General features: G+C 40.5%; 3 protein-coding genes across 3 annotated transcripts; 2 read left to right on the top strand and 1 right to left on the bottom strand.

Moving 5' to 3' along the window:
- Positions 1–787: 787 nt before the first annotated feature.
- LOC117271048 (chymotrypsin-like elastase family member 2A) lies at positions 788–4,145 on the top strand. The gene is made up of 8 exons (XM_033649134.2): positions 788–939; positions 1,067–1,155; positions 2,333–2,430; positions 2,784–2,906; positions 2,992–3,128; positions 3,318–3,463; positions 3,751–3,903; positions 4,063–4,145. The coding sequence occupies exons 1-8, from the start codon at positions 900–902 to the stop codon at positions 4,078–4,080; spliced, it is 804 nt and encodes a 267-aa protein (XP_033505025.2). The 5' UTR covers positions 788–899; the 3' UTR covers positions 4,081–4,145.
- Positions 4,146–4,330: 185 nt separating this feature from the next.
- Positions 4,331–9,080, top strand: LOC117271057 (chymotrypsin-like elastase family member 2A). Its single transcript, XM_033649147.2, has 8 exons — positions 4,331–4,575; positions 4,745–4,833; positions 5,308–5,405; positions 6,029–6,151; positions 7,035–7,171; positions 8,342–8,487; positions 8,668–8,820; positions 8,947–9,080. Exons 1-8 carry the CDS (start codon positions 4,536–4,538, stop codon positions 8,962–8,964), a joined length of 804 nt encoding a protein of 267 aa, XP_033505038.1. The 5' UTR covers positions 4,331–4,535; the 3' UTR covers positions 8,965–9,080.
- Positions 9,081–9,366: 286 nt separating this feature from the next.
- On the bottom strand, positions 9,367–22,403 carry tmem51a (transmembrane protein 51a). The gene is made up of 3 exons (XM_033611327.2): positions 22,084–22,403; positions 15,869–16,345; positions 9,367–14,270 (listed from the first exon to the last, which is right to left on the bottom strand). Exons 2-3 carry the CDS (start codon positions 16,294–16,296, stop codon positions 13,856–13,858), a joined length of 843 nt encoding a protein of 280 aa, XP_033467218.1. The 5' UTR covers positions 16,297–16,345; positions 22,084–22,403; the 3' UTR covers positions 9,367–13,855.
- Between the last annotated feature and the right edge of the window lie 5,506 nt (positions 22,404–27,909).

The following is a 27,909-nucleotide window of genomic DNA, read 5'->3' as shown; positions in this document are numbered from 1 at the left end:
AAGTAGACAGATTTGTTTGCTTTCACCACTAACGCTGCAAAGTACCAAATAATCATAAATAACCCACTGCAGAGTAGCTGCTTTGTTGTAAAACATATTGATGAATGCTCATTCAGACCTATTAGGAATGTTTATAGGCTAATTTAGATTAAATAAACTGTGTTGCCATTACTATAAGGCACAAATTTGCATTGTGGCTCCAGACAAATTAAAAATATTTTGTTTGGGGCCAAAAATGGCTCTTTTGATGGTAAAGGTTGCCGACCCCTGGTGTAAGACAATGCTCTCCATTACACCCAATGATATAACTTTTATATTCAGATCTATTTAGTGTCTGTGACTGTCTCTAATGCTATGTGTCCATTTCTTTCTATTTGCTCTACTCAAGTCTCTCTTAAAAGAAGACATCTTTATCACGGTGATATAACCTGATTAAATAAACTCCATGTTGGTTTCACTCTATCAAAGTAAGAGTGGAATTTGAGTATTACACTGTGACATAACTTTGTACTACTAATTGTACATAAGTACTACAGAACAGTCACAGGAAACATTCAGAGCTTTCCTGAGCAGTGGGAACTTCAGCTGCTGGAAGACGTACTACACTGCTTTGTTAAGGTAATCAGAGTAGGGAGGGCTGTATTTCTCTTGATGATAAAAGCTTAAAAAACTTGTTCAACAAACAAGTTTAAATTATACATAACTCCAGGACACTCTGACCTTGGCCTGGCGCTCCTGGTCATTTCTGACCGGTGTGATGTCCACTTAGCTCCACCCCAGTACTAAGATCTGTCAAGGGGCATATTTCCAAGAATTTGATCCACTTTTTGCAGGTTGCATAACATCATGAAAGGTATAAATTTGTCAGGTGTTTCACTTTAAACTGTGGAGATACAGACATGATGAAGTTTGTAGTTTTTGCTCTCTTTGTCGCTGGTGGTAAGGATCTCACACACACAACACTGTCACAGCCATCTGTCTTGAGCCATTTTCATACACAGTATTTCAGCTCTCTCTACAAACTCAGATAAACAGTAAAAGAGTCTGTCTCTGTCTGTCTCTTCAGCCTACGGGTGCGGCTTGCCCACCTTTCCCCCTGTGGTGACCAGGGTGGTTGGAGGAGTGGATGTCAGGCCTAACAGCTGGCCCTGGCAGGTAAAACATGCTCAGAAAACAACACAACAACTGTCTGAAGAAGACTTTATTTAGACTGCAGACTACATAAGAGTAAAGTTAGTTATAGTCTCATAGTTAAAATATAAAGTTCAGTATTAAGGCTTAAGACTTTAACTCTTACATAAAGCAATGTTGAATTTTGAGGCAAGCTTATTTGCAGGTGTGTAGGTTTTGTTTTACCACTGGGGGCGCGTTTATATGAAACAAGGGGTGCAGGTGTCCTCCCCCTGGAAATTCTGAGTGCAAACAATTAATTTACTGCACTCTGGTGAATTTTTATGCACCATTTTTCCTTTTTTTGCATCAGTTCATCGAGCAAATGTCTTGAATTTCAATAAAATTAAAGTCACATGCCACATTACGCTTTTTAATGGGGGTTGGGAGGGGTTAAAATGCACATGTTCTAAATATTGAGGGGGATGTCTCCACTGTACTCCCCCAAAATCTACGCCTGTGCTTATTTGTATCTTTCAAACGAAGGAGGCAAAGAAATAATTAGATTAAAGAAAACTAATTAAATTAAAATAGAATAAAATTAGATAAATAAAATCAGATAAATTAAATTCAAGAAGAGAAAAAAATATATATAGAAAAAATATAGTTATAGTGCGGTCACAGTACAGGAAGTTGCCCCGAATTCAAAAACAAAAATAAAAGTGTAGTTAAAAAAAATAATCAATCTAAGGCACAGAAAGACAGGACAGTTAATTTATTTATTTGAAAGTGGCTAGAGTCAGGGTGCATTTAATATTGGAAAGAGATTTTTTTACTCTTATTCTACTCTTATTTCATTTTATTGACATATATATTGTACTTAAATTACACTCAGCCTCAGCACAATGATGATACATATTTTATTTTAATATTCTAATATCTCAAGTACTAGTATTAAACAATGTAGCATTATGCTGTAGCAATTATTTTATTGCTTTATATTTACATACTTCTATTTCTACTCTTAGAATTCTCTATTCTTTACATCGGAGCGACTGTTACAAATCATAATTTCCCCTCGGGGATCAATAAAGTATTTCTGATTCTGATCCTGATACACAGCAGCATGTGTGCCTGTAAACAGTAAGTGTTTCAGGGCATGCACAGAAAAGAAAACAGAAAAACTTAGATAAAGTTAATCATGTTCATATGTATGTTTTAGATTTCCCTGCAGTACAACAGACAGGGTGAGTGGAGACACACCTGTGGAGGCACTCTGATCTCTCACCAGTGGGTCCTCACTGCTGCTCACTGTATCAGGTATGTCACAGTAAAGCCCAGAATTATTCATGATGACAGTTTATCATATGTTTATCTCCAACATATTATTAGTTCATTCAAGAAATTCTCACAATCCAGTAACAAAGAGCAGCAGTTAATCACACAGAAACATTACTTAGCATATTGTAAGCTAAAGGGTGAATTATTAGGAGGCCCACAAGTCTACATATAATACACAAAATATGGTTGGTTATTGATAAGTGATTGTTTTTAGAATCTTAGAAAAACTGTGGCTTCGCAATCATGTGTATGTTGCTAATATTAGTATGCTAAAGGCTCCAATCTCTGCACTTACACATCAATGCTTCATATTCTTCTCTGTCAACTTGCAGCAATGGCAGGGAGTACAGAGTGGCCATGGGAAAGCACAACCTGTTGGAGACAGAGGAGGCTGCTGTGTTCATGACCCCCGCTACCATCGTCGTGCACGAGAAGTGGAACCCCTTGTTCATCCGGTAAAAAAACGACTTCTCCAAGATGAATATGAATGTTTACAAATGACGAGTCTGTTGAATCTAAATATGTGTGTTTCCTCTCCAGTAATGACATCGCCCTGATCAAGCTGGAGACCCCCGTCACCTTCTCTGACAGCGTCATGGCTGCTTGTCTCCCTCCCAATGGCTTCATCCTCCCACACAACGAGCCCTGCTATGTCACTGGGTGGGGTCGCACCTCCAGTGAGTGCCCAGTTTCCTGCCTCTCTTAATTTAATCACATACTTAAAATATCATCGGAAAATAGTTCCAGTGGTGTGCATCAAATCTCAAAAGACAAACTAGCTGAGACTAGCTGGTTGTGTTTCTCTTTTCTTTGTTGTCTTTAACCTGACCTGAAGTTGAGCTAGTATGCATCTCTCCTCCACACAGCCGGAGGTCCCATCCCTGACATCCTGCAGCAGGCTCTCCTGCCTGTGGTGGACCACGCCACCTGCACCAAGCCTGACTGGTGGGGTCCTCAGGTGAAGGACACCATGGTCTGTGCAGGTGGAGATGGAGTTGTGTCTGGTTGCAACGTGAGTCTAAAATGAACGTATTGTAGCAAGTGCTTTATTGCATCAGTAAACTGAACATAGCAAGCAACACTCACATTTCCTAGACCTCATGTTTGACAGAGGATCATCCTTTCATGAGTCACAGTTCAAAGGTCTAAAAAATGTAAAGAGATCTGTTAGTCTGCAGGTCCTACAAGTAATGTTAGATGTAAACACTGAGTTAAGTCACTGAGTGTTTTTCAAGGACAAGAAGTTATTGTTCAATGTGGAATTTGCACACTGATCATGTTTTCTCTCACATGACTCAGGGTGACTCTGGCGGCCCTCTGAACTGCCAGAATGTTGATGGTGCCTGGGAGGTTCACGGCATCGTCAGCTTCGGCTCTGGGCTCAGCTGCAATTTCCCCAAGAAGCCCACCGTCTTCACCCGAGTCAGCGCCTACATCGACTGGATGAACTCTGTAAGCTCCTGAACCTCTCACTGCATCGCTGTTGTTTTATTTGTGCCATTTTATTGAAGCTTCAAGGATTAAAATATTTAAGAATCTGGATGATATCCCATGTATTATGGATGAAAACATGATGCTTGATCTAACACATCCCTATTATCTCTTCCACAGAAAATGATGGCCTATTGAGAGGACGGGATTTTGAGATCAACGCCACTGTGTGCATATAAAAATGAATAAAATGTGGAACTATATCAAGATCTGTGTTCTTTTATGTTTTGTATCATCTTTATCAGTTCAGCACTCTCCCAAAAAGCCATAAAGCAGAACTGAATCATAATCCTAAGGAATGAGATAGATTATTGACTTACTTTTATTTTGACAGATACATAATCTTTTGAGTTTAAACACTTAAATAGCAGAAAGAGATCCAATGTTCCCCAGTGGGAGTAGTAATGGGAAAATCCTGTCTCCAACCACATGCTGTGTTCTCAGTCTCCACTGCTGTTTGTTTGACTTTCTGCATGTGTCAGCCAGCTTTCTCAGGACAAGTCTATATGCTGGTTAGAAGTCGCTAACATACAGTATAAATACAAGCCTGTTCTTAACACAAAATTTAGGCACACACTACATACTCTACAGTCATGAGGAGTCTGGTGGTTCTCGCTTTTGTGGTAGCTAGCGGTAAGACACTTTCAATCTTTATCACATCAGTAACTCATTTGCTGTAGTATAATCCAAGAGTACTAAGATTGCATTTTATTTGAAAAACACTGTCAAAGCTTCACTGAATTTTGAAGGAATAAACCTCTTGTCGTTGTTTTGTCTGGTGTGACAACTAACCTCGTCCCAGCCTACGGATGTGGCGTTCCCACTTTCCCTCCCGTGCTGAGCAGGGTGGTGGCTGGAGACGATGCCAGGCCTCACAGCTGGCCCTGGCAGGTAATGTCTGGTTTTAATGTGTAAAAACATGTTCATTCTGGCAACCATTGTACCACTACAGACAGAAAAGTGACAAATATTTCTATCTATTTACTCCCTGAATCTTCTTTTCTTTTTCTTTCTTTGTTACTGGTGCAAAAATCAAAAACAGTAGTAACTTTACAGGTACAGAAATGATATAATCAGTGGGGAAAATGTCCAACAACAGACAAATAAGGATGAAATAATAGTAATAACAATTCTTATAATGACATCTTGCAGTTGCAGTTACATCTGGGGAATTTTTTAAAATATGGTATGCATGAATATTTGTCTGATTGTGAGTATGCAAGGGGGGAAAATAAATAAAATAAATAAAAAATGATGATAAATATATAACAAAATAGTCATAATAATAATAATAATTTAAAAAAAAACACTTAAAAAAAAAAGAGTGTGTAGTGATGCAAATTTTCCTTACTCCACTCTGCTCAGATCTCTCTCCAGTCTGACAGCAGTGGGCGCTGGAAGCACGTCTGTGGAGGCACCCTCATCTCCTCTGACTGGGTCCTCACTGCTGCACACTGCATCAAGTATGTGTAACTCCACCCTGTCAATATGATCACAATTACAATACAGCATGTCCTTTTGAAAGGGCGGGAAGGCTGTGGTGAAGGTTTTTGAACATAGTTATTTATGGTTACATATATGGGTATTACTGGTTGCACTAGGGACACATCAGATTGTCAGTTTTGTTACATTTATGATCCACGTCAGTTTTATGTGACTAAGAACTTTGGCTGGTTATCACCTATTTATACTGTGTGGTGATTCAATATTCCCAGCTCATGGGAGCAGTCATATGCCAAACCAAAGGTCTGTGCCAGGAAACTCTCCTCTACCCAAAAGGAAATGATGCGTTTTGCTCTTTATATGATGTTAGTTTGGGGAGTTCTTCAAGAATCAGCAGCAATAGCCGCCATGCCTGAACAGAGGGAAAGAAAAAATTGGCATGTAGTTGTAGAAGTTCAAGAAGATTTTCTTCACACTAAAAACATTTTATAATCAAAAAAAAATGTTTCCAGGAAGTGGATGATCTCAAAGATTACCACTTTAATCAGTTAAAAACAGCCCTGTGTCCTAGGCAACCATGTATTACTTCTATGGGACGACTAAGTATTTACAATCCACCTACATGTCATCTGCCATCCCACAGTAACCGCTACAACTACAGAGTGGAGCTAGGGAAACACAGCCTGAAGACGAGCGAGGAGGGCTCTGTAGCTCTGAGGGCGGCCACAATCATCACTCATGACGACTACAACATCATGCTCAGCCGGTAACAGCTCATTATCAACTCATGAGTCCATGTGAAGAGCGTAATCAGCAGGTGTAAGCAGAGTACTGGTGATCAGTTCACTGGTTTTCTTTGGAATAAGGAGGCTGATGCAGCAAAGCATTACTTTAGTATAAACTATTTCTGTGAGTGTTCAAGTTTTGTTTTCTTCAGAAATGTTTGTGCAAATTCCCGTGAGATGTTATGTCACAGGCACTTGGAGTTTTCACCAGTGATTGGCAGTTGTGTGCAAATGCTGCTCAACAAATTTGACACCAATTGGTCAGATGGGGGCGCTGAAATTAGGGTCCAATAATGAAGTTTTGAAAAGGCCACACCCCTCACACCAAGTCAGATTGACTTGAAATTTGACACACAAGCTCTCAAAAAAGCCTAAAGAACCAATAAGGTCAGCCATTTTGAATAAAAAAACAAAACATTTTTGACATGTGAGGTGTGTAAAATTATTTTAAAATTGTTCAATAGGGGGCGCCACCAGTTCCAAACAACTGCATTGACCTTTCGCAAAATTTGACCATAAATCAATGACAGTTCATCAAAACATCACCAAACCTCATGGATATTTTCAACCAAGCAATTGAAGCATGTCCCCAAAATATTTATACAACTGACCAATGGGAAGTGACAGTGTTGCCAAAGAAGAGCGTAGCCTGGAAGAGGTTTAGACGTTAATGAATGAGCATCTGTCCAACCGTCGGAAGACCTGTTGGTTATCTTTAGTGCTGGTGTCGTTAACTGTAGAGGTCTTGACCCTACCCAGCCTTCATGTTTTAATGGTCCATGCTGGCGTGAACCCCTGACTCACTACTATATTTTTGTTTGTCATTACTTCCTTATTGTGGGTTGATTGTTTTGCCTTTTGCAGTAACGACATTGCCCTGATCAAACTGTCTTCCCCCGTCACCTTCTCTGACACAATCATGACTGCCTGCATCCCAGAACAGGGCATCGTCCTGCCTCATGGTGCTCCCTGCTACGTCACTGGCTGGGGTCGACTCACCAGTGAGTGAACACACCTCAGCAGAATGAATCACTCTCAATCTGCTTTACAAGTTTCCACTCTGGACTTGTGCATGTCCGCTTAGCGGTGTCTGTGCACTTGTCACTCAACCAGGAAAATTCACAACTATTAGTCAGTCAGAAAAATGTGACATGTACCCATCATTTGACATAATTTGTTTGTTAAAAGAAATAAAGAAGAGTTTTTTGTAAAAGAAAATACATGACCAAGGGCTGGAGGACGATACAATGCATTCATGGGTCCGCAGAGCATAAGTGAATTCCCCTATGAGATAAATAACAATCAAAATAAATTTGAGTCCACAATTGGCTATCCACGTAGGCTATACATCAAAGAATAGAAACACTATTGTTTCACCCAGATCCTCTTAAAACAATAGCTTTAGTTCAAGGGAACGTGCTGCACTGCTGCGCAGTCACACTTGACTGAGGTAATAGTTTCACCTTAACAACCAGGGTGAACCTTGTTTTTAAAATGGTACACTCACAGTTTAGTCATGAGGGCTTGATCTATGAATAAAAAAGAGACACAGACCACACTTTTTATTTGTTAAATATTAGGTTCAACTGACTTGATTTCGCTCTGCCTACTGCCTCTGACACAGATGTGGCAAAATCTGATAAATAACCTGGTTTGCAGCCCTCTTATCAGTCAAAGAGATAAACATGTGTGACTGTGACTGTGATCTTCTGGTATTTAACTAGAATTTAGGAGCCTACACACCATTCTTGCACCTTTGGACTGTGTTAACGCTCAGTTAGAAATTGCAGCACAGAGGAAAGTTTGTGAGTGCTAGAGCTATCTGTGAAGTGCTACACACAACTATAAATGGTAGTGTGTGTAATCCAGCATATTCAATTGCTACACACAACTATAAATGGTAGTGTGTGTAATCCAGCATATTCAATTGCTACACACAACTATAAATGGTAGTGTGTGTAATCCAGCATATTCGATGTAGCACATCTGCAGCCAAATGGCTCCAGGGGCATCCCATGTACACTAGTTTTTGTAATAAACTCTCTACCCTGCACACCATCTGTAACAGCAAAGAGTATCTCCCTCCAGCACCCCACCTGTCCCCCCGGGTGAACCTCTGTCAAAGCAAAATCTTGTGTCTTACCCGAGTTAAGCCTGTCTCTTCCCCACAGCCAGCGGCCCTGCAGCTGACATCCTGCAGCAGGCTCTCCTGCCAGTGGTTGGCCACAATATCTGCTCACAGCCCGACTGGTGGTACGTCCTGGCAACAGACGAGATGGTCTGTGCTGGAGGTGATGGCATCACTGCTGGCTGTAGTGTAAGTTCATACCAGTAAATGTTATCTCAAGGGGCAACAGTAATGAATTACGTCATCTGTAAAATTTACCTCCAGCACAATATAAAAGGCCTTTAACTTTTGAAATTGTGGAAAAGGAATCACTTCCTTGATGTCTGTACATAAGCTGCTATAGCTAATACTGTGTGTGCTGACCTGCAGGGAGACTCTGGGGGCCCCCTGAATTGCCAGAACCCTGATGGCTCCTGGGAGGTCCACGGCGTGGTGAGCTTCGGTTCTGGTCAGGGCTGCAACGTCCTCCAGAAGCCCACTGTCTTCACACAAGTCAGCTCCTACATCAAATGGATCAACACAGTGAGGAACATACTCATTTTGCGATTACCTTGCCAGCATAAACAATACAAACTGAAGGCAACAAAGCCTCGGCTCTCAAAAACAGGAAGTGTATTATAATTGTGTTTTCTATTGTTCACTCTGCAGGTTATGACCCGCTACTGAAGAGGCTGTTCGAGAGCTTTGGTCAGCAATAAGAACAACTATGACTTAAAGCGTGTTGTGTCATTTGTTGCTACTGCAAAGTAAAATAAAAAATGCTGTTTATCAGTGTCAACAAATGTTTGTTTGTTAATGTAAAGCTTAAGTGCTGTCCACGACCTGGAAAAACAAGAAGCCCTTTTTTAAGATGGCCATGCAGGGCCTTGATAACTATATGGCATCCAGATTTTTTTCTCACTTTCAGTACAGTAGCTGCATATTAACCAAGCACTGGTGAACAGTAACAAAGTTAGAAAACAGGGATGTCCAAATGTTCAGGGGGTTATGGTGCACAAGTCAACATGGAATTATACACACACACACACACACAGCAAAATACACTCCTTAAACACTGGGGTTAATTAACAAATACTTCCTTTTATTTCTCATAAAATATTCATGAGATAAATTTGTTTTTACTCTTCAGAGACAAAAAATTTCCACAAACAAATTAGAACTACCATAGGAAAGCACATTTTCACAGTAAATATAAAAGACATGAAGATTTCAGTAATAAAAAAGCAATAATAAATGAACAAACAGCAAACTTGTGCTTCGGGCACTCGTCTAAGTAAAACAGAAAGTGACAGCTAAATCACAACACTCATTCCATCAATGTAAAACATTTTGACTATGTAGTAATAAAATCAATCGTGTAGTTAAACTGGTACTGTGCAAATGAGGTACGATGACTATGTTTGCAGTACTGAACATGACAAAAACAAAGATTTTAATAGGCTGCATGGCGTTTCCACTTTGAAAATAAATCAGAGAAATGTAGACGTTAAAATGTTGAATTTAAAAACCTGAAGTGCCACAATGACCTCATTGCCTCTTGCATGACAGTGACAGAGGAAGCCTTTTTTGCAATAACTACACTGAGTTTTATTTCAACACAGTGAGAAGCGGGATGATGAAATCATTAATGAAAAGAGGAAAATAAACGTGTGCAACTTAATGTTCAACTGAATGACTGGTATTTGGCTTCAGCTGTGCATATCAAAACAAATCTACCCTGAAGAAGAAAAAGACAGGTATTGATAAAATAATGCACGGTAATGGAGCTCAAACCAGCTCTCTGCACATCTGTCTTCTCTGTTGTGCTCATTCTCTGCATACTTCTAAGTGAACACAGGGCTGCAAGTCAAGCTGTGGTTGGGGGAATGGTGATGAGCAAGCCAGTGAGCAATAGTTGCTGTTGTTTTGGCGCAGCTGCACAGTCAAAGAGTCTTTCTGTTGGTCATCTCGAGCAAAAACAAGCCCAGATTGAAGCGGAGGCTACTGCCTTCACAGCTCAACAGTGTTCACCATGGCTACGGGGGGAAGGCTTTCAACTATTCACATGAGATCCTTCCATTATGCTATCACATACTCCCTCCTCTACCCGCTGTTTGCAGGAGTACGGGCAACACTGCATTGGAATACCAACATTAGAGCTCAGGTTCAGTCATACAATGTCAGTGAAAGCAGTAAAGGTGTGAAAACAAAGGCACTTAACTGTACTTTAGCGTGGACAACTGCTGCAATCAGTTAGCATTAGCACTCCTTAAAGACTCCATGAGATGAGACTGTCAACTTCCCACAAAATAGTTTCTTCCTAATAAGTTATTTCTCTTAAAAAGCAACCAAATGATGACCATTGATACTGTACTAGTAGGTATAAATATACATTTTATGCATTAAATCCTTAACAGAGCACCCTCTTGTAGAGAGGCCAAGACCCTCCACGTCTGGTGGACAACCATGGGACCTAAATTCAGAAAAAAATATGTACTGTAGTCAATGAGAAGAGACAATTAATTTTTGATCCCCTCAAAATGTCAAGAAAGAAAGTCAAGAAAGTTGCAGTTTGTTCTGAAACTGTAAAAGTATACGTTAAAATGCGTATTTAGGAAGACTACACAAGTCACGTAGGTAACGTCATACTTTCTCTCTCGCTGTGTTTTGTACGACATGAACTCACACGAGAAACAGGACTTGCTCCCAGCTGAAAAAAAGGCCAAGGGTCGCCGGATTAAACACATCAAGCAAGATAACATTACGTTTTGTGCTTGAAACATAGCTACGTTAGCTAGCTAGCTGGCTATCAGGCGTTGGTGACATGTATATTATGCGATAAAAAAGATGTAGTCTAGTTCACTGAGCAGTTTCACACAAAACCAAAAAGTACTACCACAAACTGCGACTTTCCTGATTTGAAAAAAACATGTTTCAAATTAACAAACATCGTGTGTGTTATTCACGGCACAATTCAAACTGGATTTTTTTTTTTTCTTGTCTCTCGCCGTTGACAACTGTACATAGTTTCCAAAATAAGGTCCCGTACAGAGGATGGGCTTTGCCTCTCTATTCTCTACCTAACTGACAGCCAGCTAGTTTACACTTTTGAATAGCTGTTTGGTCGTATGTTCACAACTGACTCCAGAGCTAATTGTTCAGTTTTTAGCACAGACTGTATGGTCGTCTAATGAGAGCATGCTGCCTGCCTGGCACCAAAGGAGAGAGAGAGAGATAGATAGATAGATGGATAGATAGATAGATAGAAACACAACTCCAGTGGCATGCTAATCTTATTTTCTAATCAGGCAGCTTTTTGCAAGCCCCTTAACCATGATAAATTGATAAGCTGATGGCTTATCAGAGCTGTGTGTCTGAGAGTTTGTTTTAGCGTCTTTGTGCCCTTTAAAGGTCAAAATTTCTTAATACAGCTTTCAGAAAGTAAAGGTACTAACTTAAGGCACATTTAATAAAACAACTAACCACAGAAATTCAGTGATTTTAGCCCATGTCCTGCTTAGTAAAGAAATACCCACAACTTTAAAGGGATAGTTTGGTTTTTTTAAATTGGGTTGTATGGGGTACTTATCTATAGACAGTGTATTAATACACTAAAAGGTGGTTAGCATGCCCCGAGTTTGGAGAAGCAGGAAGGAGTACTGACACAGAAGCTAAGCAATGTACTGCTGTGGACAGGGTCAGCAGCTTACCTTATTTAAGCCACCTAAAAAAAATCAATACCAGTTTAAGTGTACGCTATATTTAAAAATATTTTAACCATGTTACCCCACCCTCAGACAGTGAATTCTGATGGGAAACTGAAGCTGTTACATCACTCTCTTCAAAGCCAGACCCCACTGAGAAAAACAGTAATTTAACATTGCTGAACACAGGAAGTGCTGGTCAAGCAACATAAAAAAATAGTGTAACAGTTTGAGCATATGCTACATTGAAAGTATTTTCACTGCTGTACTTTGCTGGAGACAGATGGGTAAGCCATTAAAGTAATCTATTCCCCAACAATGATCTTAGTTCGCAGAACACAGGAGCTGCTGGTCCAGCTGCCTTGATCTGTTAGTTAGCTTGTGTTACTGTTTGACTTTGGTGAATCCAAACTACCCCCTTTAAACGGCAAAGTCACACAATAAAACAAAGACAATAACTGATCGAGGTATCAGCAGCTCCTGTGTTCAGCAAGATTAAATCACTGTTTTTCTTAATGGAGTCTGGATTTGAAGATGGATTTGATTTGTTTGACTGAAAGCAAAGGAGTGAAAATATTCTAAATTAAGTATACACTTGATTGTTTTGGGTGGCTCTCCAAACTGGGGACATACCAACTGACATCTACTGTGTGTAATACACTGACTATGGATAAGTACCTCATACAACCCCAATTCAAACGACCTGAATTATCCCTTTAACCTCGTGAACAGCTGTTTCATTTTGGCCTCCAGTTCATTCCACCAGACTTTGTACTGCGTAGGGTTTTGTCTTTCTAAGGAGAAACATAAAACTTGGCTTTTCTCTTAAATATGCTGCTGTACTGGATGGTAACATTTGAGTGACTTGATACTTCTAAGATAAAACAAGTGATACTTTGGTGGCATTCAACAATTTCAACTCCCATTGGGTTTTGGTAGAGTGCCTGTTGTTAAGAGTCATGGGAGCTGTAGCTGATAAATTCCAACAAAGCTCTGTGGTTACAAGTAGACGATTCTTAAATGGTGCTGTCCAGTGGTCACCCAGTGCCATGTTTAAGCTTTTCAAGGAGACCGATAAAGAAAGCCATCTGACCCAAAGCTAATATGGAAGCAGGGAGGGACTTCAGCAGTAGCCTCTCTCCAACACTGATCAGCATTTACCAGAATAGTTGCTTATTTGCTGCAGAGCTCTAGAAGACCCGGAGGGACTATGTTGTTGACAGTGAGGGAGAGTATCTGTGCATACCACAGCAGGTCAGGCCAGCTGAGCACATACAATGCTCAGTCACACACCATGGAGCCTACATTTGGTAAACCACTGGCAGTAGTAATCCAAAGCCTCCCAGGGTGAGACACAGCCCAAGCAGCAGCTACTTTACAAAATGAGCGCCCTGCATGTATCTACTTAAGTGTGCACACAAATCCTCACCATAACCAGTCAGTGATGTCCTGTGATGACAGTCAGTGCAGAGTGGAGAACATTAAGATAATGCAAAAACAGAAAATGACTGAGATAAAGGAAAACTGCCTTTGGTGTGTGCTTTTAATCCAATGCGCCACCGCGTGACAGAATCAGTCAAACTGTGAAGAAGGCTCCAGTAACTGTGTCCATTACTATCGGTCCGTATCTGTTTCAGAGATCCAAAATTTAAAAAAGGTTTCTGTATTCCATGATTTGGAGCGATGTGGCACAAGAGAAGAGTTAGAACAGATGCTGTATTTTCTAAAAAAAAAAAAATACAAAGTGCCTCTGAGAATGTTCTGCAAGAAAGGCCATCTTCAAGTCTTAAAACCACAGATCCAGATCCATGACAGGTGATCATGGAGGACTCCAGGAGTTTCAGCAGACTGTTTTAAACACCATCAGCTTGATCTCAGATCGGAGGAACTTTATCCTCATACTGCGGCGGAGGGGTGAGTGGCTCTATACTGAATCCAGCCGGCGGCTGAGAGTTATCAGTGTTTTTCATGTGCAGCTTCTCTGATTTAATCCTGCGGATCTTGATAGGGAGGAGCTTGCGGGTGTTTTTCCCAGCTCTGCGATTTGATGTGGAAGCAGCAGCACTGGGAGCTGTGGGAGCACTGGAAGCTGGAGCAGGCTGTGCTCCGGTTGGTGTGACCTCTGGCCCCTCGAATTCATACTGTACACCATCAACTTGGACAAGGTCATCGTAGGAAGGTAGCTGGGAGGTGCTTGGGCGAAGGTTGCTCTGACGGACAGGGTACTGGCCACTGCCTACTGCCTCTTCATAACTAGGTACAGCGTAGCGTTGGGCTTGTTCCTCAGCACTGCAGACATTTAGAGACACATAAAGACATGAATGACACACATTAACATGTTTATGTAATCATTATGTGTACTCTGTTAGGTCCTGTACTGGAGTGCTGCAAAAATGAGTCCTGTAAACAAGTTTGCACTTTTACAATACTGGTTCCCTCGTCTCAAAGTCAGTGGAGTTTTTGAATGGGTTTTTGGTTACGACAAGCTTAAGAGATTTTCATGTTTTGTTCCACAAAACCGATTTACTCACAAATCCACCTTTACAGCCTTGTTGATTTTGTACTCCTGCTACACTTTTTTGGGTCGTCTATGAAAAAGAACGTGAAACTGGCAAATGACACAGCCATGACCACCAGCAAAGATAAGCTCACACTAACAGGAAAGGCTTTTGTAGAAGAGCTAAGGGTGCAAAAGTCAAATTACAAGTTGAAGGTAGGGCTGGGGGACATAGTGAAAATCAAATATCACCACATTTTTGACCAAATACCTCAATGTCCACAGTGTGATGATATTGTATGGTTGTACTTGTGCTTTCACAAAATATTTACACAACGAGATTTTTGATAAATAATCATCAGTAATGTGGAGATAATGACTAAATAAGCAAAAGCTACAGTCAAAGACAACATTTACGACATTACGATATCCACAATCTCATTTGACATCTAGCCTTTTTTCATGATATTGATATATTGGCCAGCCTTAGTTGGAAACTTTGTGATTGTGACACTGAAGTCATGCAACCTTGGTGTAGTTTGTTTATAGCTTAACACTGGCTTTGTACCTCTAGTGATTGCATTTATGCTTCAAAAATTATAAAAGTGATATTAATTTGTAAAGATTATCTTGCTGAATAGAACGTGCAAGTATCATAAACTTATTTATGATACTTGCTTATTTACTGCAATAATGCAAAATCCCATCCGCTTTTTGTCAAAAGGAACAAGCACAATATTAACTTCTGGTTTGGCCTACAAAAAAATATCATCCCTGCAGCACTCTATATATAATTGTTATTCTCAAATGTGTCATGTTAAATGTAAAGCATATTGCCTGTTTGGCTATAAATCACTCTCTGTGATTTCTGTCAAATATGTGCTAGCTCTCACAAAATATTCAAGATTTGACAGCCTGACATCGAACAGCATGGACTTGACGAGCTGTGATGTCAGTCTATATATATATATATATATATATATATATATATACACACATATACATATGTAAAAAAGCAAACATGGCTGTTACTAAATGGAAAATTGTTAGCTTCTTGAATTAAAAATGTTCTCAGAACTTTTAATAGGCATATGGCCTCTGTAACTTGACAAGAAGAAAGCCAGATACAGTTTTAATGGATTATCCATCTAATCACTGATTTTTATAATACACTGAAAATAAGTAATTTTGCCCATATAACAGAGAGAAGATGTATAATCTGTTGAGAATTTTTTTGAGCAAACAAAATAAACCACCATTTTTTCAAACATGCACAAGATAGTTAGTTTACCTGATCTTATTCATTTTCTGCTCAATGACACAACAACAAAAATCAGTTTGTCAGTTTGATCAAAGTTTTGTTTAGCCAGAAAGCCATGATTGGACTCACGTTTCTCTGTCTTCCTGCTGCCGAGCTGCCTCTGCTCCTTGGTTCTGCCTCTCCAGGAGCCTCTGCTGCTCCCGCTGCTTGTTCCTCATTCCCAGACACAAGGACAGCAGCAGCATGGCCACTCCAGACCCCACCAAGACAAAGGCCACAGAGGACGCTTTATGTTTCCTGTCACCAGTATCACCCACTCCACCCGAACTGCCGCTGCTGCTGCTGCTGCTGCTATTACCGGCCGCGTCGGCAGGTACTACGCTCCACACAATCATCACGATACCGAGGGCGACAAGCCCCACCCCCAGAGCACATAATGCATACTGGGAACCTGAGTTTCCACTGCTTTCACTGCTGCTGTTGTTGTTATGGTTGTTGGTGCCAGTGCCTCCTGCTCTGTCAAGGGGGCTTGGTGGTCCAGCCACACTAGAACGCATCTTGTCAGTCCCTTAACTTCAGTCAAACCAGCTCCAGTGAGGTCAAAAACTGTAGAGAGAAAGGCACATAAGGTCAGACAAAAACCGAGAAACCTATATCAGAATGTCACAGAAAACAAACCAAAAAATCAAAATGTGTATCATCATTCCTGGTCTGTCTGTAAAATACCACTCACACTGAAAAGACACACACACAATAAGCCTCCTTACTCCTCTGACATTTATCTATATCTGAAGTGGTGTGGCTCTCACGAGTCAGAGCTAACCTGTCAAATAAAGATGCTGCCTCTCAGAGATTTGTTCTTTATGAGAGGCCAAACCCATTTCTCGTAGAAAATGACAAACCATGAATTTCATTGGAGTAAAAATACCTCTGCAGATCCTTCTGTGAATGGGTGTGTTACACAGTAAAAATTTACAGCAGACTGGCCCTTCAACGTCACTAGTTACCCATTGTCAACACATTAAAAGGGTAGATAAGGACAGCTGTGGCTACTATAGAATATAATAGTATCTTGGCTTTACAGTATAAAGGTTTGCTTTGTTACTTTATTCTTCCATCTTTAAAATCTTATATTGATCAAACATTAAAAGAAATATGATTAATCTAGCATTAATTTAAAGTGGACACTGTGGACTTGGTTTTTTGATTCATGCAGGATTATTGGTTATTGTTTGTGAACACACTCATCAGTAAAAGTGAAAGTAAAAGTCAACCCAAGATTCAGTCTCATTTGGTGTTTCATTTCCCTTTGCGTTTGTTGGTGTTGTGTCTCTTGGATGCCTGCTGCTTATGGTCTGGAAGCTAGTCCGAAACTTTTTTGAAAACCTGACTTCACCTGTGCTGTGTGGGGGACACGCCCATAAACATCCCAAACATAGAAAATAAGAAAATAATCCAGGCAGAGGATAGAGTCTCTGCAGAAATATACACCAAGTGATGACTGAGAGGAACTACTTCTGTATGAGTCTTGCATAATATATCTATATCTCTAATTTTTATTATGATGTAAATGTCCAGTGTTTCCCCTACCATTATATTAGGGGGGCGCCCCCTACGCCTGTACGCATTTATCTCTCATTAAACAAATGTTTGTTTTATGGGCATGTCTATGAACTGTTTTGTGGCCCTGCCTGAACCTGAGTGTTTGTAAGACCTTAAAAAACAATGGTCTTTCCCCATCCAAGTGGATAAATGACCCAACACGATGTCAAGATATTGCTAATCCAATCATCTATACATAATTAATTCAATCACCAGCTATCATTGGGCTCAGTGTTGTCTGTAAATACACAGCCTGTTAACAGACAACTATTTGATCTAGGCTGAGATTCAGTCAGAGACACCAGTCTGGTGCTACTACACTGAATGAGTCAGTCTGACTGTACTGCAGCCGCCTCCCACTCAAGTTAGCTGTCTATCAGAAGTTACTGTGAGCAGCAGCATTTACTACACTGATAGAGACTAGTCATCTAAATGTGCCTCAAATCTCAGTGTGAAAGCCTTGGTTAACACAAAGGCCTCCTTATGTGACAATGTGGTCTATGCCTTGGAGACAAAGCCTTTCTATCTTCTATCTTTAAGGACATGGCAGGGGAGCAAATCGAACATTAATATTTTGGGATTTATTGTTGGTGCCACTAACACAACAAGTCAGCATATTTTTCCCCAAAAGAGGGTGTGGTGATTAAAGCCTGCTCTGGATGACATATTGCCAGTTTGATGCATGCAACTCTGTCTGCCACCGGGTTAATGAAGGCCCAGTTCATGTCAAAAAGAAAGTGTGTCAACAACTGCCAGGAAGGGGGCAGCACTTTAGTTTTCCACAGTAGGTATCAGTAGCTATTATGAAAGATTGCTTTTAGATTCCTTGCAACATATACCTGGAATGAATTGCAGTGTACTTTGAAGCTTGATACTCTGGTTCCAATGCATCAATTCAGAAATCTAGTCTAGTACACATATATATTTATACTGTGCTACATTGCACTTTTTAAATTGATAGTTTTATTCTACATTGCTATTTGTGTACTCAGGTCTCTCTCTTGAAAATGAGATCTCCATCTCAACGGGACCTACCTGATTAAATAAAAGTTTATACATACATATATACAGTACAGGCCAAAAGTTTGGACACACCTTCTCATTCAATGCGTTTTCTTTATTTTCATGACTATTTACATTGTAGATTCTCACTGAAGGCATCAAAACTATGAATGAACACATGTGGAGTTATGTACTTAACAAAAAAAGGTGAAATAACTGAAAACATGTTTTATATTCTAGTTTCTTCAAAATAGCCACCCTTTGCTCTGATTACTGCTTTGCACACTCTTGGCATTCTCTCCATGAGCTTCAAGAGGTAGTCACCTGAAATGGTTTCCACTTCACAGGTGTGCCTTATCAGGGTTAATTAGTGGAATTTCTTGCTTTATCAATGGGGTTGGGACCATCAGTTGTGTTGTGCAGAAGTCAGGTTAATACACAGCCGACAGCCCTATTGGACAACTGTTAAAATTCATATTATGGCAAGAACCAATCAGCTAACTAAAGAAAAACGAGTGGCCATCATTACTTTAAGAAATGAAGGTCAGTCAGTCCGGAAAATTGCAAAAACTTTAAATGTGTCCCCAAGTGGAGTCGCAAAAACCATCAAGCGCTAAAACGAAACTGGCACACATGAGGACCGACCCAGGAAAGGAAGACCAAGAGTCACCTCTGCTTCTGAGGATAAGTTCATCCGAGTCACCAGCCTCAGAAATCGCAAGTTAACAGCAGCTCAGATCAGAGACCAGATGAATGCCACACAGAGTTCTAGCAGCAGACCCATCTCTAGAACAACTGTTAAGAGGAGACTGCGTGAATCAGGCCTTCATGGTCAAATAGCTGCTAGGAAACCACTGCTAAGGAGAGGCAACAAGCAGAAGAGATTTGTTTGGGCCAAGAAACACAAGGAATGGACATTAGACCAGTGGAAATCTGTGCTTTGGTCTGATGAGTCCAAATTTGAGATCTTTGGTTCCAACCGCCGTGTCTTTGTGAGACGCAGAAAAGGTGAACGGATGGATTCCACATGCCTGGTTCCCACTGTGAAGCATGGAGGAGGAGGTGTGATGGTGTGGGGGTGTTTTGCTGGTGACACTGTTGGGGATTTATTCAAAATTGAAGGCACACTGAACCAGCATGGCTACCACAGCATCCTGCAGCGACATGCCATCCCATCCGGTTTGCCTTTAGTTGGACGATCATTTATTTTTCAACAGGACAATGACCCCAAACACACCTCCAGGCTGTGTAAGGGCTATTTGACCAAGAAGGAGAGTGATGGAGTGCTGCGGCAGATGACCTGGCCTCCACAGTCACCGGACCTGAACCCAATCGAGATGGTTTGGGGTGAGCTGGACCGCAGAGTGAAGGCAAAGGGGCCAACAAGTGCTAAACACCTCTGGGAACTCCTTCAAGACTGTTGGAAAACCATTTCAGGTGACTACCTCTTGAAGCTCATGGAGAGAATGCCAAGAGTGTGCAAAGCAGTAATCAGAGCAAAGGGTGGCTATTTTGAAGAAACTAGAATATAAAACATGTTTTCAGTTATTTCACCTTTTTTTGTTAAGTACATAACTCCACATGTGTTCATTCATAGTTTTGATGCCTTCAGTGAGAATCTACAATGTAAATAGTCATGAAAATAAAGAAAACGCATTGAATGAGAAGGTGTGTCCAAACTTTTGGCCTGTACTGTATATATATATATATATATATATATATATATATTTATATGATATATATTACGCATTACGATACATAAGTCCATCCATCTTCTAACCGCTTATCCTCTTGAGGGTCATGGGGGGGCTGGAGCCTATCCCAACTGACATTGGGCGAGAGGCAGGGTACACCCTGGACAGGACACCAGACTATTGAAGGGCTGACACATAGAGACAGACAACCATTCACACTCACATTCAAACCTACGGACAATTTAGAGTCACCAATTGACCTATCCCCAACCTGCATGTCTTTGGACTGTGGGAGGAAGCCAGAGTACCCGGAGAAAACCCACGCTGACACGAGGAGAACATGCAGACTCCACACAGAAGGGCTCCCCCACCCGGGATTGAATCGATATCGATACGCAAGTCCTGATACATAAGTCACGATACAATATTATTGCGATTTTACACCTGCTGCAATATGCTGAATATCGCAATAAAATATATTGCGATTTATTCCCTTTTATTCAACTGCAACTTACGTCCCAAAAGGAAAATTTTGTCGACATAAACAGTTCTATCCAATAAAAAAAGTAGTTAGTCTGCTCATCTCACATCAGTAATTCTTATTGCAGCAAAATGTATCTAGTGGACTGAAAAAGCAACTGATTGTATTATTCTAACAGGCTACTGAAAGTTGAATTTATATTTATATTAATAATTTATATATATTTTTTGAAAATTCATACTTGGTGTGTGATGATACGATACTGCCACACAAAAATATTGCGATACAATGCAGTATGGATTTCCCCCCACCCCTAGGAGCTATCACCAGTTACCATAGAGAATGAGTGTCAGTTCTCTGCAGTCACTATCCACAGTAGCAGAAATGGTGGACAGTGGAACAACCAAAGTAGTTGTGGAAACTGTGGTAGGCTCTGAAGAAAGCAGAAAGTGATCGAGTTGTCTTCGTGTCAGCGTCCCGACAATAATACCACTTGGAAACGCTGGAGGCGAAAAGTTTAAAAGTTTTCTGTTTCTGTTTTCACTGTTGCACACAGTGAAATGATTCTCTAAGATGCAGTGAGCATGACCAGTCAGCATACTTGCACATCTACTGCATACTTAGTACACTGATCACTGATCACAAGACCACCCTGCAGTGTGACTAATTTATCTTTGCTACATCAGAGTCTTATGGGGACTGCTGGGAACTGCAAATGACAGAAAGAAATAAATTAACTATCTATATGTGTATACATAACCTCTATAGCTCTGCATGAATAAAGTATGTTTGTGTACTCTGCAAACGTGCCCAGACCTGCTGGGAGTGAGGGGGTTAGTCTGAAGTACTAAAGAATGCATGGCATGAGACTGTATTAAGCTCATCATGGCAGCTGGGCACATACAAACTGGACTCTTCATATTAGACTGCACACACACATCACACACACGCCTGTTGAGCACTCCAGAGTAACATTCACATGAAGATGTTACACATTATGGGCTGGTGTGGGGCGTGTTACAGTCCAGCCTGAGGGTTATTATTTTACCACGACAGGTTTTACAGTAAAGACACTGATATTCCCGCTCATAAAACCATTATTCACACACACACACACACAGCTCTGTACAGCATGTGGGGTGTGTGTGTGTGATCTGGTGTGTGTGAGGAGGGGTTTTCGGCAAAGTCGGAAATAGCTCTGCAGCCAACTGTTTCTAAAATGACTCTTTGTTTGATAAACAGTGCAGCTCGTTACATGTAACAGATATCTGTATGTGTGTGTGTGTGTGTGTGTGTGTGTGTGTGTGTGTCTGTGTGTGTAAGGTTAGACCCTGTTTAAACTCCCATATTAACCGTGTTTACCGTTGTTTCGCTAACACACACGGTGCAGGGTCTGTCGCTCTAACACACTGGGCGGGTTGCTTACGTTGTCCACAGCAGGATACGTAAACGCAGCGCAACGAAAACTTTCCAGAAGCTTTAAAAACTGAAGTGAAACTTTTACTAACATTTCAGCGACACAACTGAATAACCCCAGTATACCAGTATATCGGCTTTACACTCACCTTTGCATCTTTCGGACAATAACCAACTCCTGGCCTCTTCTTCTTCTTCTTCTTCTTCTTCTTCTTCTTCTCAGAGCCGGGTGGTGTTGCGTTCAATGTCAAACTGTGCCGACTCAGACAGACAGACAGGAGTGTATGTGGCACAATTTGGGGACAAACAGCGTTTCTGGGTCAGGAGGAACTTTCCCTATGAGACGGATGGGCCCAGACAGACAGAGGCAGAGCAGCAGCAGGAGGAGGAGGAGGAGGAGGAGGAGGAAGGAGGGGGCTCACTGCTGCACTTCCAGTTTCATTAACCCTTTCACTCTCGGCTTTCTTGACAGATGGAGAGAAAGTATGTGGGCAAATATTTTTGGTATTTCTGCTTACTTCATCGCAGCCCAGGTGTGTTCAGCGTCCAGCATCTTTTTGCAGTGAGTTTGGTTTAAGTGTACTGGACCCTTTTATGTTTGCTGTGGTGTAAACTGCCTGGAAAATACAAAACAATCAAGATCTTTATCTTATGACCAAGAGAAAATGCTTCAGGATATTCTAGCGACTTTTCTGTGAAGAACTTTGTAATTTGGCACTAAATGTATGCAAAATAGCCACATAGTGCATATCCAATTAAAGGGGAACTACGCCCATTTTGAAACTTACATGTACATTGTACACATATATGTTATTCCTATGGTCTCGGACAGTCCAAAATATTTTAAGGGGTGTCACACAAGAGGCAGTGCCAAAACATTCTCACCCCTACCTCATCACATTTGTGTCTTTGGTCATGGACCGTCCATGTCCAGATACAACCTGAAAGGTACCGTGGGTGTTGGTTGTTGACGTTCTGGGACACTGTGTCAAGTTCTGCCTGTCACATGCATTTCTGTTTTCAAAATAAATGTCCGTTTTCACAGGCAATTTACCATTTACATACAGTCTCTTTCAAAATAAATGCACTTCTGTCAGTACAACGAATTGACAACTATGGTTAGGTTTAGGAAAAAAGAACAGGGTTTGGCTTTATAATCTCACAGGAAGCTAACACCCCTCTCTCAGGTGAAAGTCTGTTTGTTGGACCCATCCACCACCCCTCCCACCTGCCTTACTGAGACTTTTGCTGCCTTAACTTTCCCTCTTTTCTGCAACGTTTCCCCCAGAACACCTATAAACTATAACAGCGACCAGCTGCATATCATGTCGATGTTAAAGGACAGCTTTTTTTCGTCAGTGTCTGACGCCACAAACACCGGATTTCAATGACTTCGGATTGAGGCCGGGTTGGCATTGCCCTTGTACTGAATACTTACTTGTAAAACTTCAATCAAAAGCCTTGTCCCAGTTAAACACCCCTTATACAACCCTGGTGTGGCGACACATTTGACAAATAATGGCCTGTCTCAACTAGACACCTGGTCAAGTTTTTTTTTTTTAATAGAGGTTCTTCAGATGTATAAAACTAGATTATTGGCTACCTCAAATTATGTGTCCATTCCTTGATTACCCTGTAAGTTATTTCTTTTAGTCCATAAGGATCTTCAGACTGAAAGAATCAAAAGGGCTTTTCTTAAAAATGAATCCAAGTTGTGGGTATTGTTTTAACAGGATACAGTGGTGTTGTGTTGGTATGCTGGATGTCGTAAATGTCTATCTCTCTCTGACGCTCTGTCTGTCTGAGCTAGATCAAATTAATGATTCATGATTGATATATTATCTGAAGCCTAATTTTTATAGGCTACATGTAATAGTCATACTGGTTTAAATAGACAATTTGATTATATTTCTCGAACTTTGCTGATTAACAGTTTTGTGTGAAAGGAATTAAAGTCCGTTGATTTCAGTGATTTAAGCAAATAATAGCACAGGCTATGTCTCTCGTCCTGTAGAGGGGACCCTGCTCAGTTGCTCATTTGTTAAAGAGATTTTTGGTGGGAGTTTTTCCTTATTCACTGTGAGGGTCCAAGGTCAGAGGGATGTCAAAGGCTTTAAAGCTTCTAAGACTAACTGTGATTTGTGATATTGGATTTTATAGATCAAACTGAAATTAAAATTGAACTGTACTGACTATTTGTACAGCCCTTTGAGGCAAGCTTTGTGATTGGGCAACAATGAACTTTGAATGGACTAATCTCTAAAGCACTTTGGGTTGCCTTTGGGTATGCAGTGTACTATAAAAATAAATAAATTTGCCTTGCCTTTTTCGCCTGGCCTTTATGCCAAAAAAAAAAAAAAAATAAAGCTTGTAGATTTACCTCTGTGGTATGCAGCCCACTGAGTGTGAACACTATTGTCTCTCCCCCTGGCCCTGCCTGCCATTTCCTGCTAGGCTCATGACTTTACATTTTGATGATGTCACAGATTTTTTAAAATGCTTTTCTTGGCTCAAAGAAAGTTTGACAAATATAAACCCTCCATGTGTCAAAAGTGCATAATAGAAAAAGTCATAACTGACCTCATTTGTAGTCTGAGGTGTCCTTTCAACAGTTTAACAGACACTCTTTTATAATGATGGGAAAATGCTCTTTGGGCCACAGGGGATTTATTTTGCAGGAATAACACCAGTGGGCACTGGGAATAATTAAAAGGAAGGCTGAGCAGCGCTCCTTGGGGCCTGACGGCATACACAGTTGTGGTGCAGGCTTGTGACAAATCTGAGTAAACACCTTGATCAGACAGAACCATTACGACATAGGCTGATGCCACGAACACACCTGGAGGTTTGCGCCACACCAAGGCATGTAGACAGGGAAGCACTTCAGTATGACATCACTTACTAATCCTTCAGTTTATTCTGCTTGCTGCTTTCTCTATTGACTTTTTTTTAGCAAGACCAAGTTTTCACCAAGGTTTGTGGTGAAGTATGGATACTTCACCGCTTCTTTTCTTTTTCAGGAGTTGGGAAAGGGAATGTATATGGTGCATTTTCCATTTCAGAGCTGAGAACACTAGAGTATGATAAAGATCATTTGGTATAAAAAAATTTAAAAAAAAAAAAAAACATTCTGTGGGTCAACAAAATCAGTCTCCCATTCATTGTCTATGGAGCAGCTCCAGACTTTATACACTATGACATCACAAGTTCGAGACATACTTCTCTGGTTTCCAGTGTTGGGCGAGCTATTTGGAAAATGTAGTGAGCCAAGCTACTAGTTTCTCTACATCAAAATAAAGTTTCACTACACTGAAGCTATCTCCAGAGAAATGTAGCGAGCTAAGCTATGAGAAAATGCTTGCTACTTGCAAAGCTACTTTTTTTTTTCCAACTTCATGTCAAATCAGCATTATTGCGCCCTCTCTTTCTCTCTCCTCTAACTTATTAATGCATTTCTCTGTCTTGACCTCTTTCAGTAGACTATCTGGCTACGTCAGTAATTCAAAAAACAGGATTCTAAAATAAATTTCTGACTCAATAAAACCATAATAAACAAAAGACAGTAATATGAACAATAAAAATAACAGACCTAAATTAAAACTTTTCTTTTTTGGGGGGACATTAGAACATGAACACATCCTGACAATAAAACATGACGTCAGTGTGTCACTCTGTCTCTCCTCTCTTCATTCTTAATACTGTTTCTGTGTATCTCTGGCTCTTTTCTTGGCCCTTGTCGTGCCTACTTCTCTAGTGCCCACTGCAAATCCACCAAATATACACAGTCTATGGGCAAGACACATTGAGAGACATGTCAAGAAGTGCAATGTCAATCGGAAGCAGAGCAGGGAGAAGCAAGAGAAGCCAATAGTGAAAGCAGCAAGCAGAATAAACTGAAGGATTAGTACAGTATGTGATGCCATGCGGAGGTGCTTCCCTGGTCTACATGCCGCGATGTGGCGCTGGCGTCAGTCACACTACTTATCCTCATTTTCTTATCCTTAGTTTTATGCAGACCTCCACAGAAAAAAACAGTTTGCTGCACTTCAGAGCTTTTCTAGGGAAAAAGCTTGTAATCGCGCTACTAGGTCAATTATTCACCCTTGCTACTAGAAAAGCCATTTGACTCAGAAAGTAGTGACGTTACACCACGCTACTGAGAAATGTAGTTAAGTTAGTAACTACTTGTAGTGACACTTCTGCCCAACACTGCTGGTGTCTGGTTTAAGAGATAGTAGCTCATGTTCACGAATATTAACTGAACTTTTCAAGGCCTTGATAATAACATATTGGAATTCTTATTTTAGGTGGTGTTCCCCTTTAACATCAAGATTTAAAACATGTTATGATGAAAACAAAAAGTCCCTCAAATTATCCTAGGGACTTTCCTGTAAAGAACTATGTAATTTGGCACTAATTGTATGCAAATCAGAGACAGCATTCAGCACATTTCCAATTAAATGCTAAGCTAGTGTACCCTGGAGAGGCTTTATTCAGAGCACAGTCAGCTGAACATGCAGAAATGTACCATTGTGTCTGCAGGGAGCATTCAAGTCAACATATGAAGAAGAAAGTTTCCGGTTGTAAATGAATAATAGATGAATATTTACTAGGGTTTAAATAAAAATCACTAACTGCTTTTAAACTCAACACAAGAAACAATGTCCAAGCACACTGCTAGGACTTTTAAACAACACATTTAGAGTTGTCATTGCAGGAAAACAGCAGGTGTTGCTAATCATATTACCAATGGTTCTGCTCTATTGAAGTGTTGCAGTGGGTCATGACAGTGTGACAGTAATCCAGCATGCATAACACCAGGACCCTGAGACTGAAGAGGCCCAATGGAGTTTTATGTTATTTCTATAATTTGCTGACAGGCTCATTTTGCACACATACTAGAAGACAAGATGCACTGATTTCCCAATGATGACAAATGATGTAGTCATCAAAGACCTAGAGGAATCTTCCACAGTGAGGCCGCACATGTGTAGAGGAAAATTTTGGTAATGAAAAAGAGGAATGTACAGACTGAATTAAAATCCCAGAGTGGAATATTTTTGTTGTGGAACTGACTTGAACAAATTTGTGAAATTGTGTTTATTGTGTGTGACAACAATCAAAATGATTAATCCGTCTGTTTGTTGCCAGGCTGCACTCTGACTGACACACTCACGTTAAATAGTAAGGTGCTCATCAGGTGCTCAGTGACACTGTGGTTCCACTCAGAGCTTCGTACTCAGTAATACGTGAAGCATCCTGGATCCTGATCATTTACAAAATTTAACCTGAAACAGTTTTTGAAGAAGGTTGTTGAGTTTACAGTAGTGTGAGTGTGTGTTTCGGCATTATGTGTATGTATACATGTTATTTTTTCCATTGTTATGCCACTGCATGGCGCTTGATGTTTTTTATGTCCCTTTTTTTAAATGGAGAGCACACTGGCTTTCTTTGATGAAATGTGCTCTATAAATAAAGCCGCTTTGCCTTTAAAGACCCATCGAAGGATGTGCAATGCAAATAAGCTTAGGCTTTAAATGCTGCGGTGTGTGGCATTGGTGGCTATTGAAGGGGCCAAAGGGAATGGCAGGAAAGCCTGGCAATTATTAAATAAGTTACTAGTTAAAGAAAACAAAGAGGCGAGCACTACTCTAGCACTGAAAATTGGCAATATCCTGGTCAATGACTCTGCAGTATTGGCCCAAACTTTTAACCAATATTCCCTAGACAGTGTAAAAGACATAACAAAGCTCTTTGCCCCCTCCAATGTTCTTCCCAGACCAATCATAAATGACCATCCTGTCTTTAAATTAAAGCAAATCACTGAACTTGAGGTGAAGAAGATTATTTCTGCTCTGAAATGTTCCAAGGCCAAGGATATATCTGACTTGGACACCGACTTCATCAAAACATACTCTGATGCACTGATAAAACCGATAACTATCTTAGTAAATCAGTCAATCACCTCAAGGGAA

The sequence above is a fragment of the Epinephelus lanceolatus genome, chromosome 8 (assembly GCF_041903045.1).
Source record: "Epinephelus lanceolatus isolate andai-2023 chromosome 8, ASM4190304v1, whole genome shotgun sequence".
In the NCBI taxonomy this organism is placed as follows: Eukaryota; Metazoa; Chordata; class Actinopteri; order Perciformes; family Serranidae; genus Epinephelus; species Epinephelus lanceolatus.
This window is presented reverse-complemented; position numbering and strand designations above follow the sequence as displayed.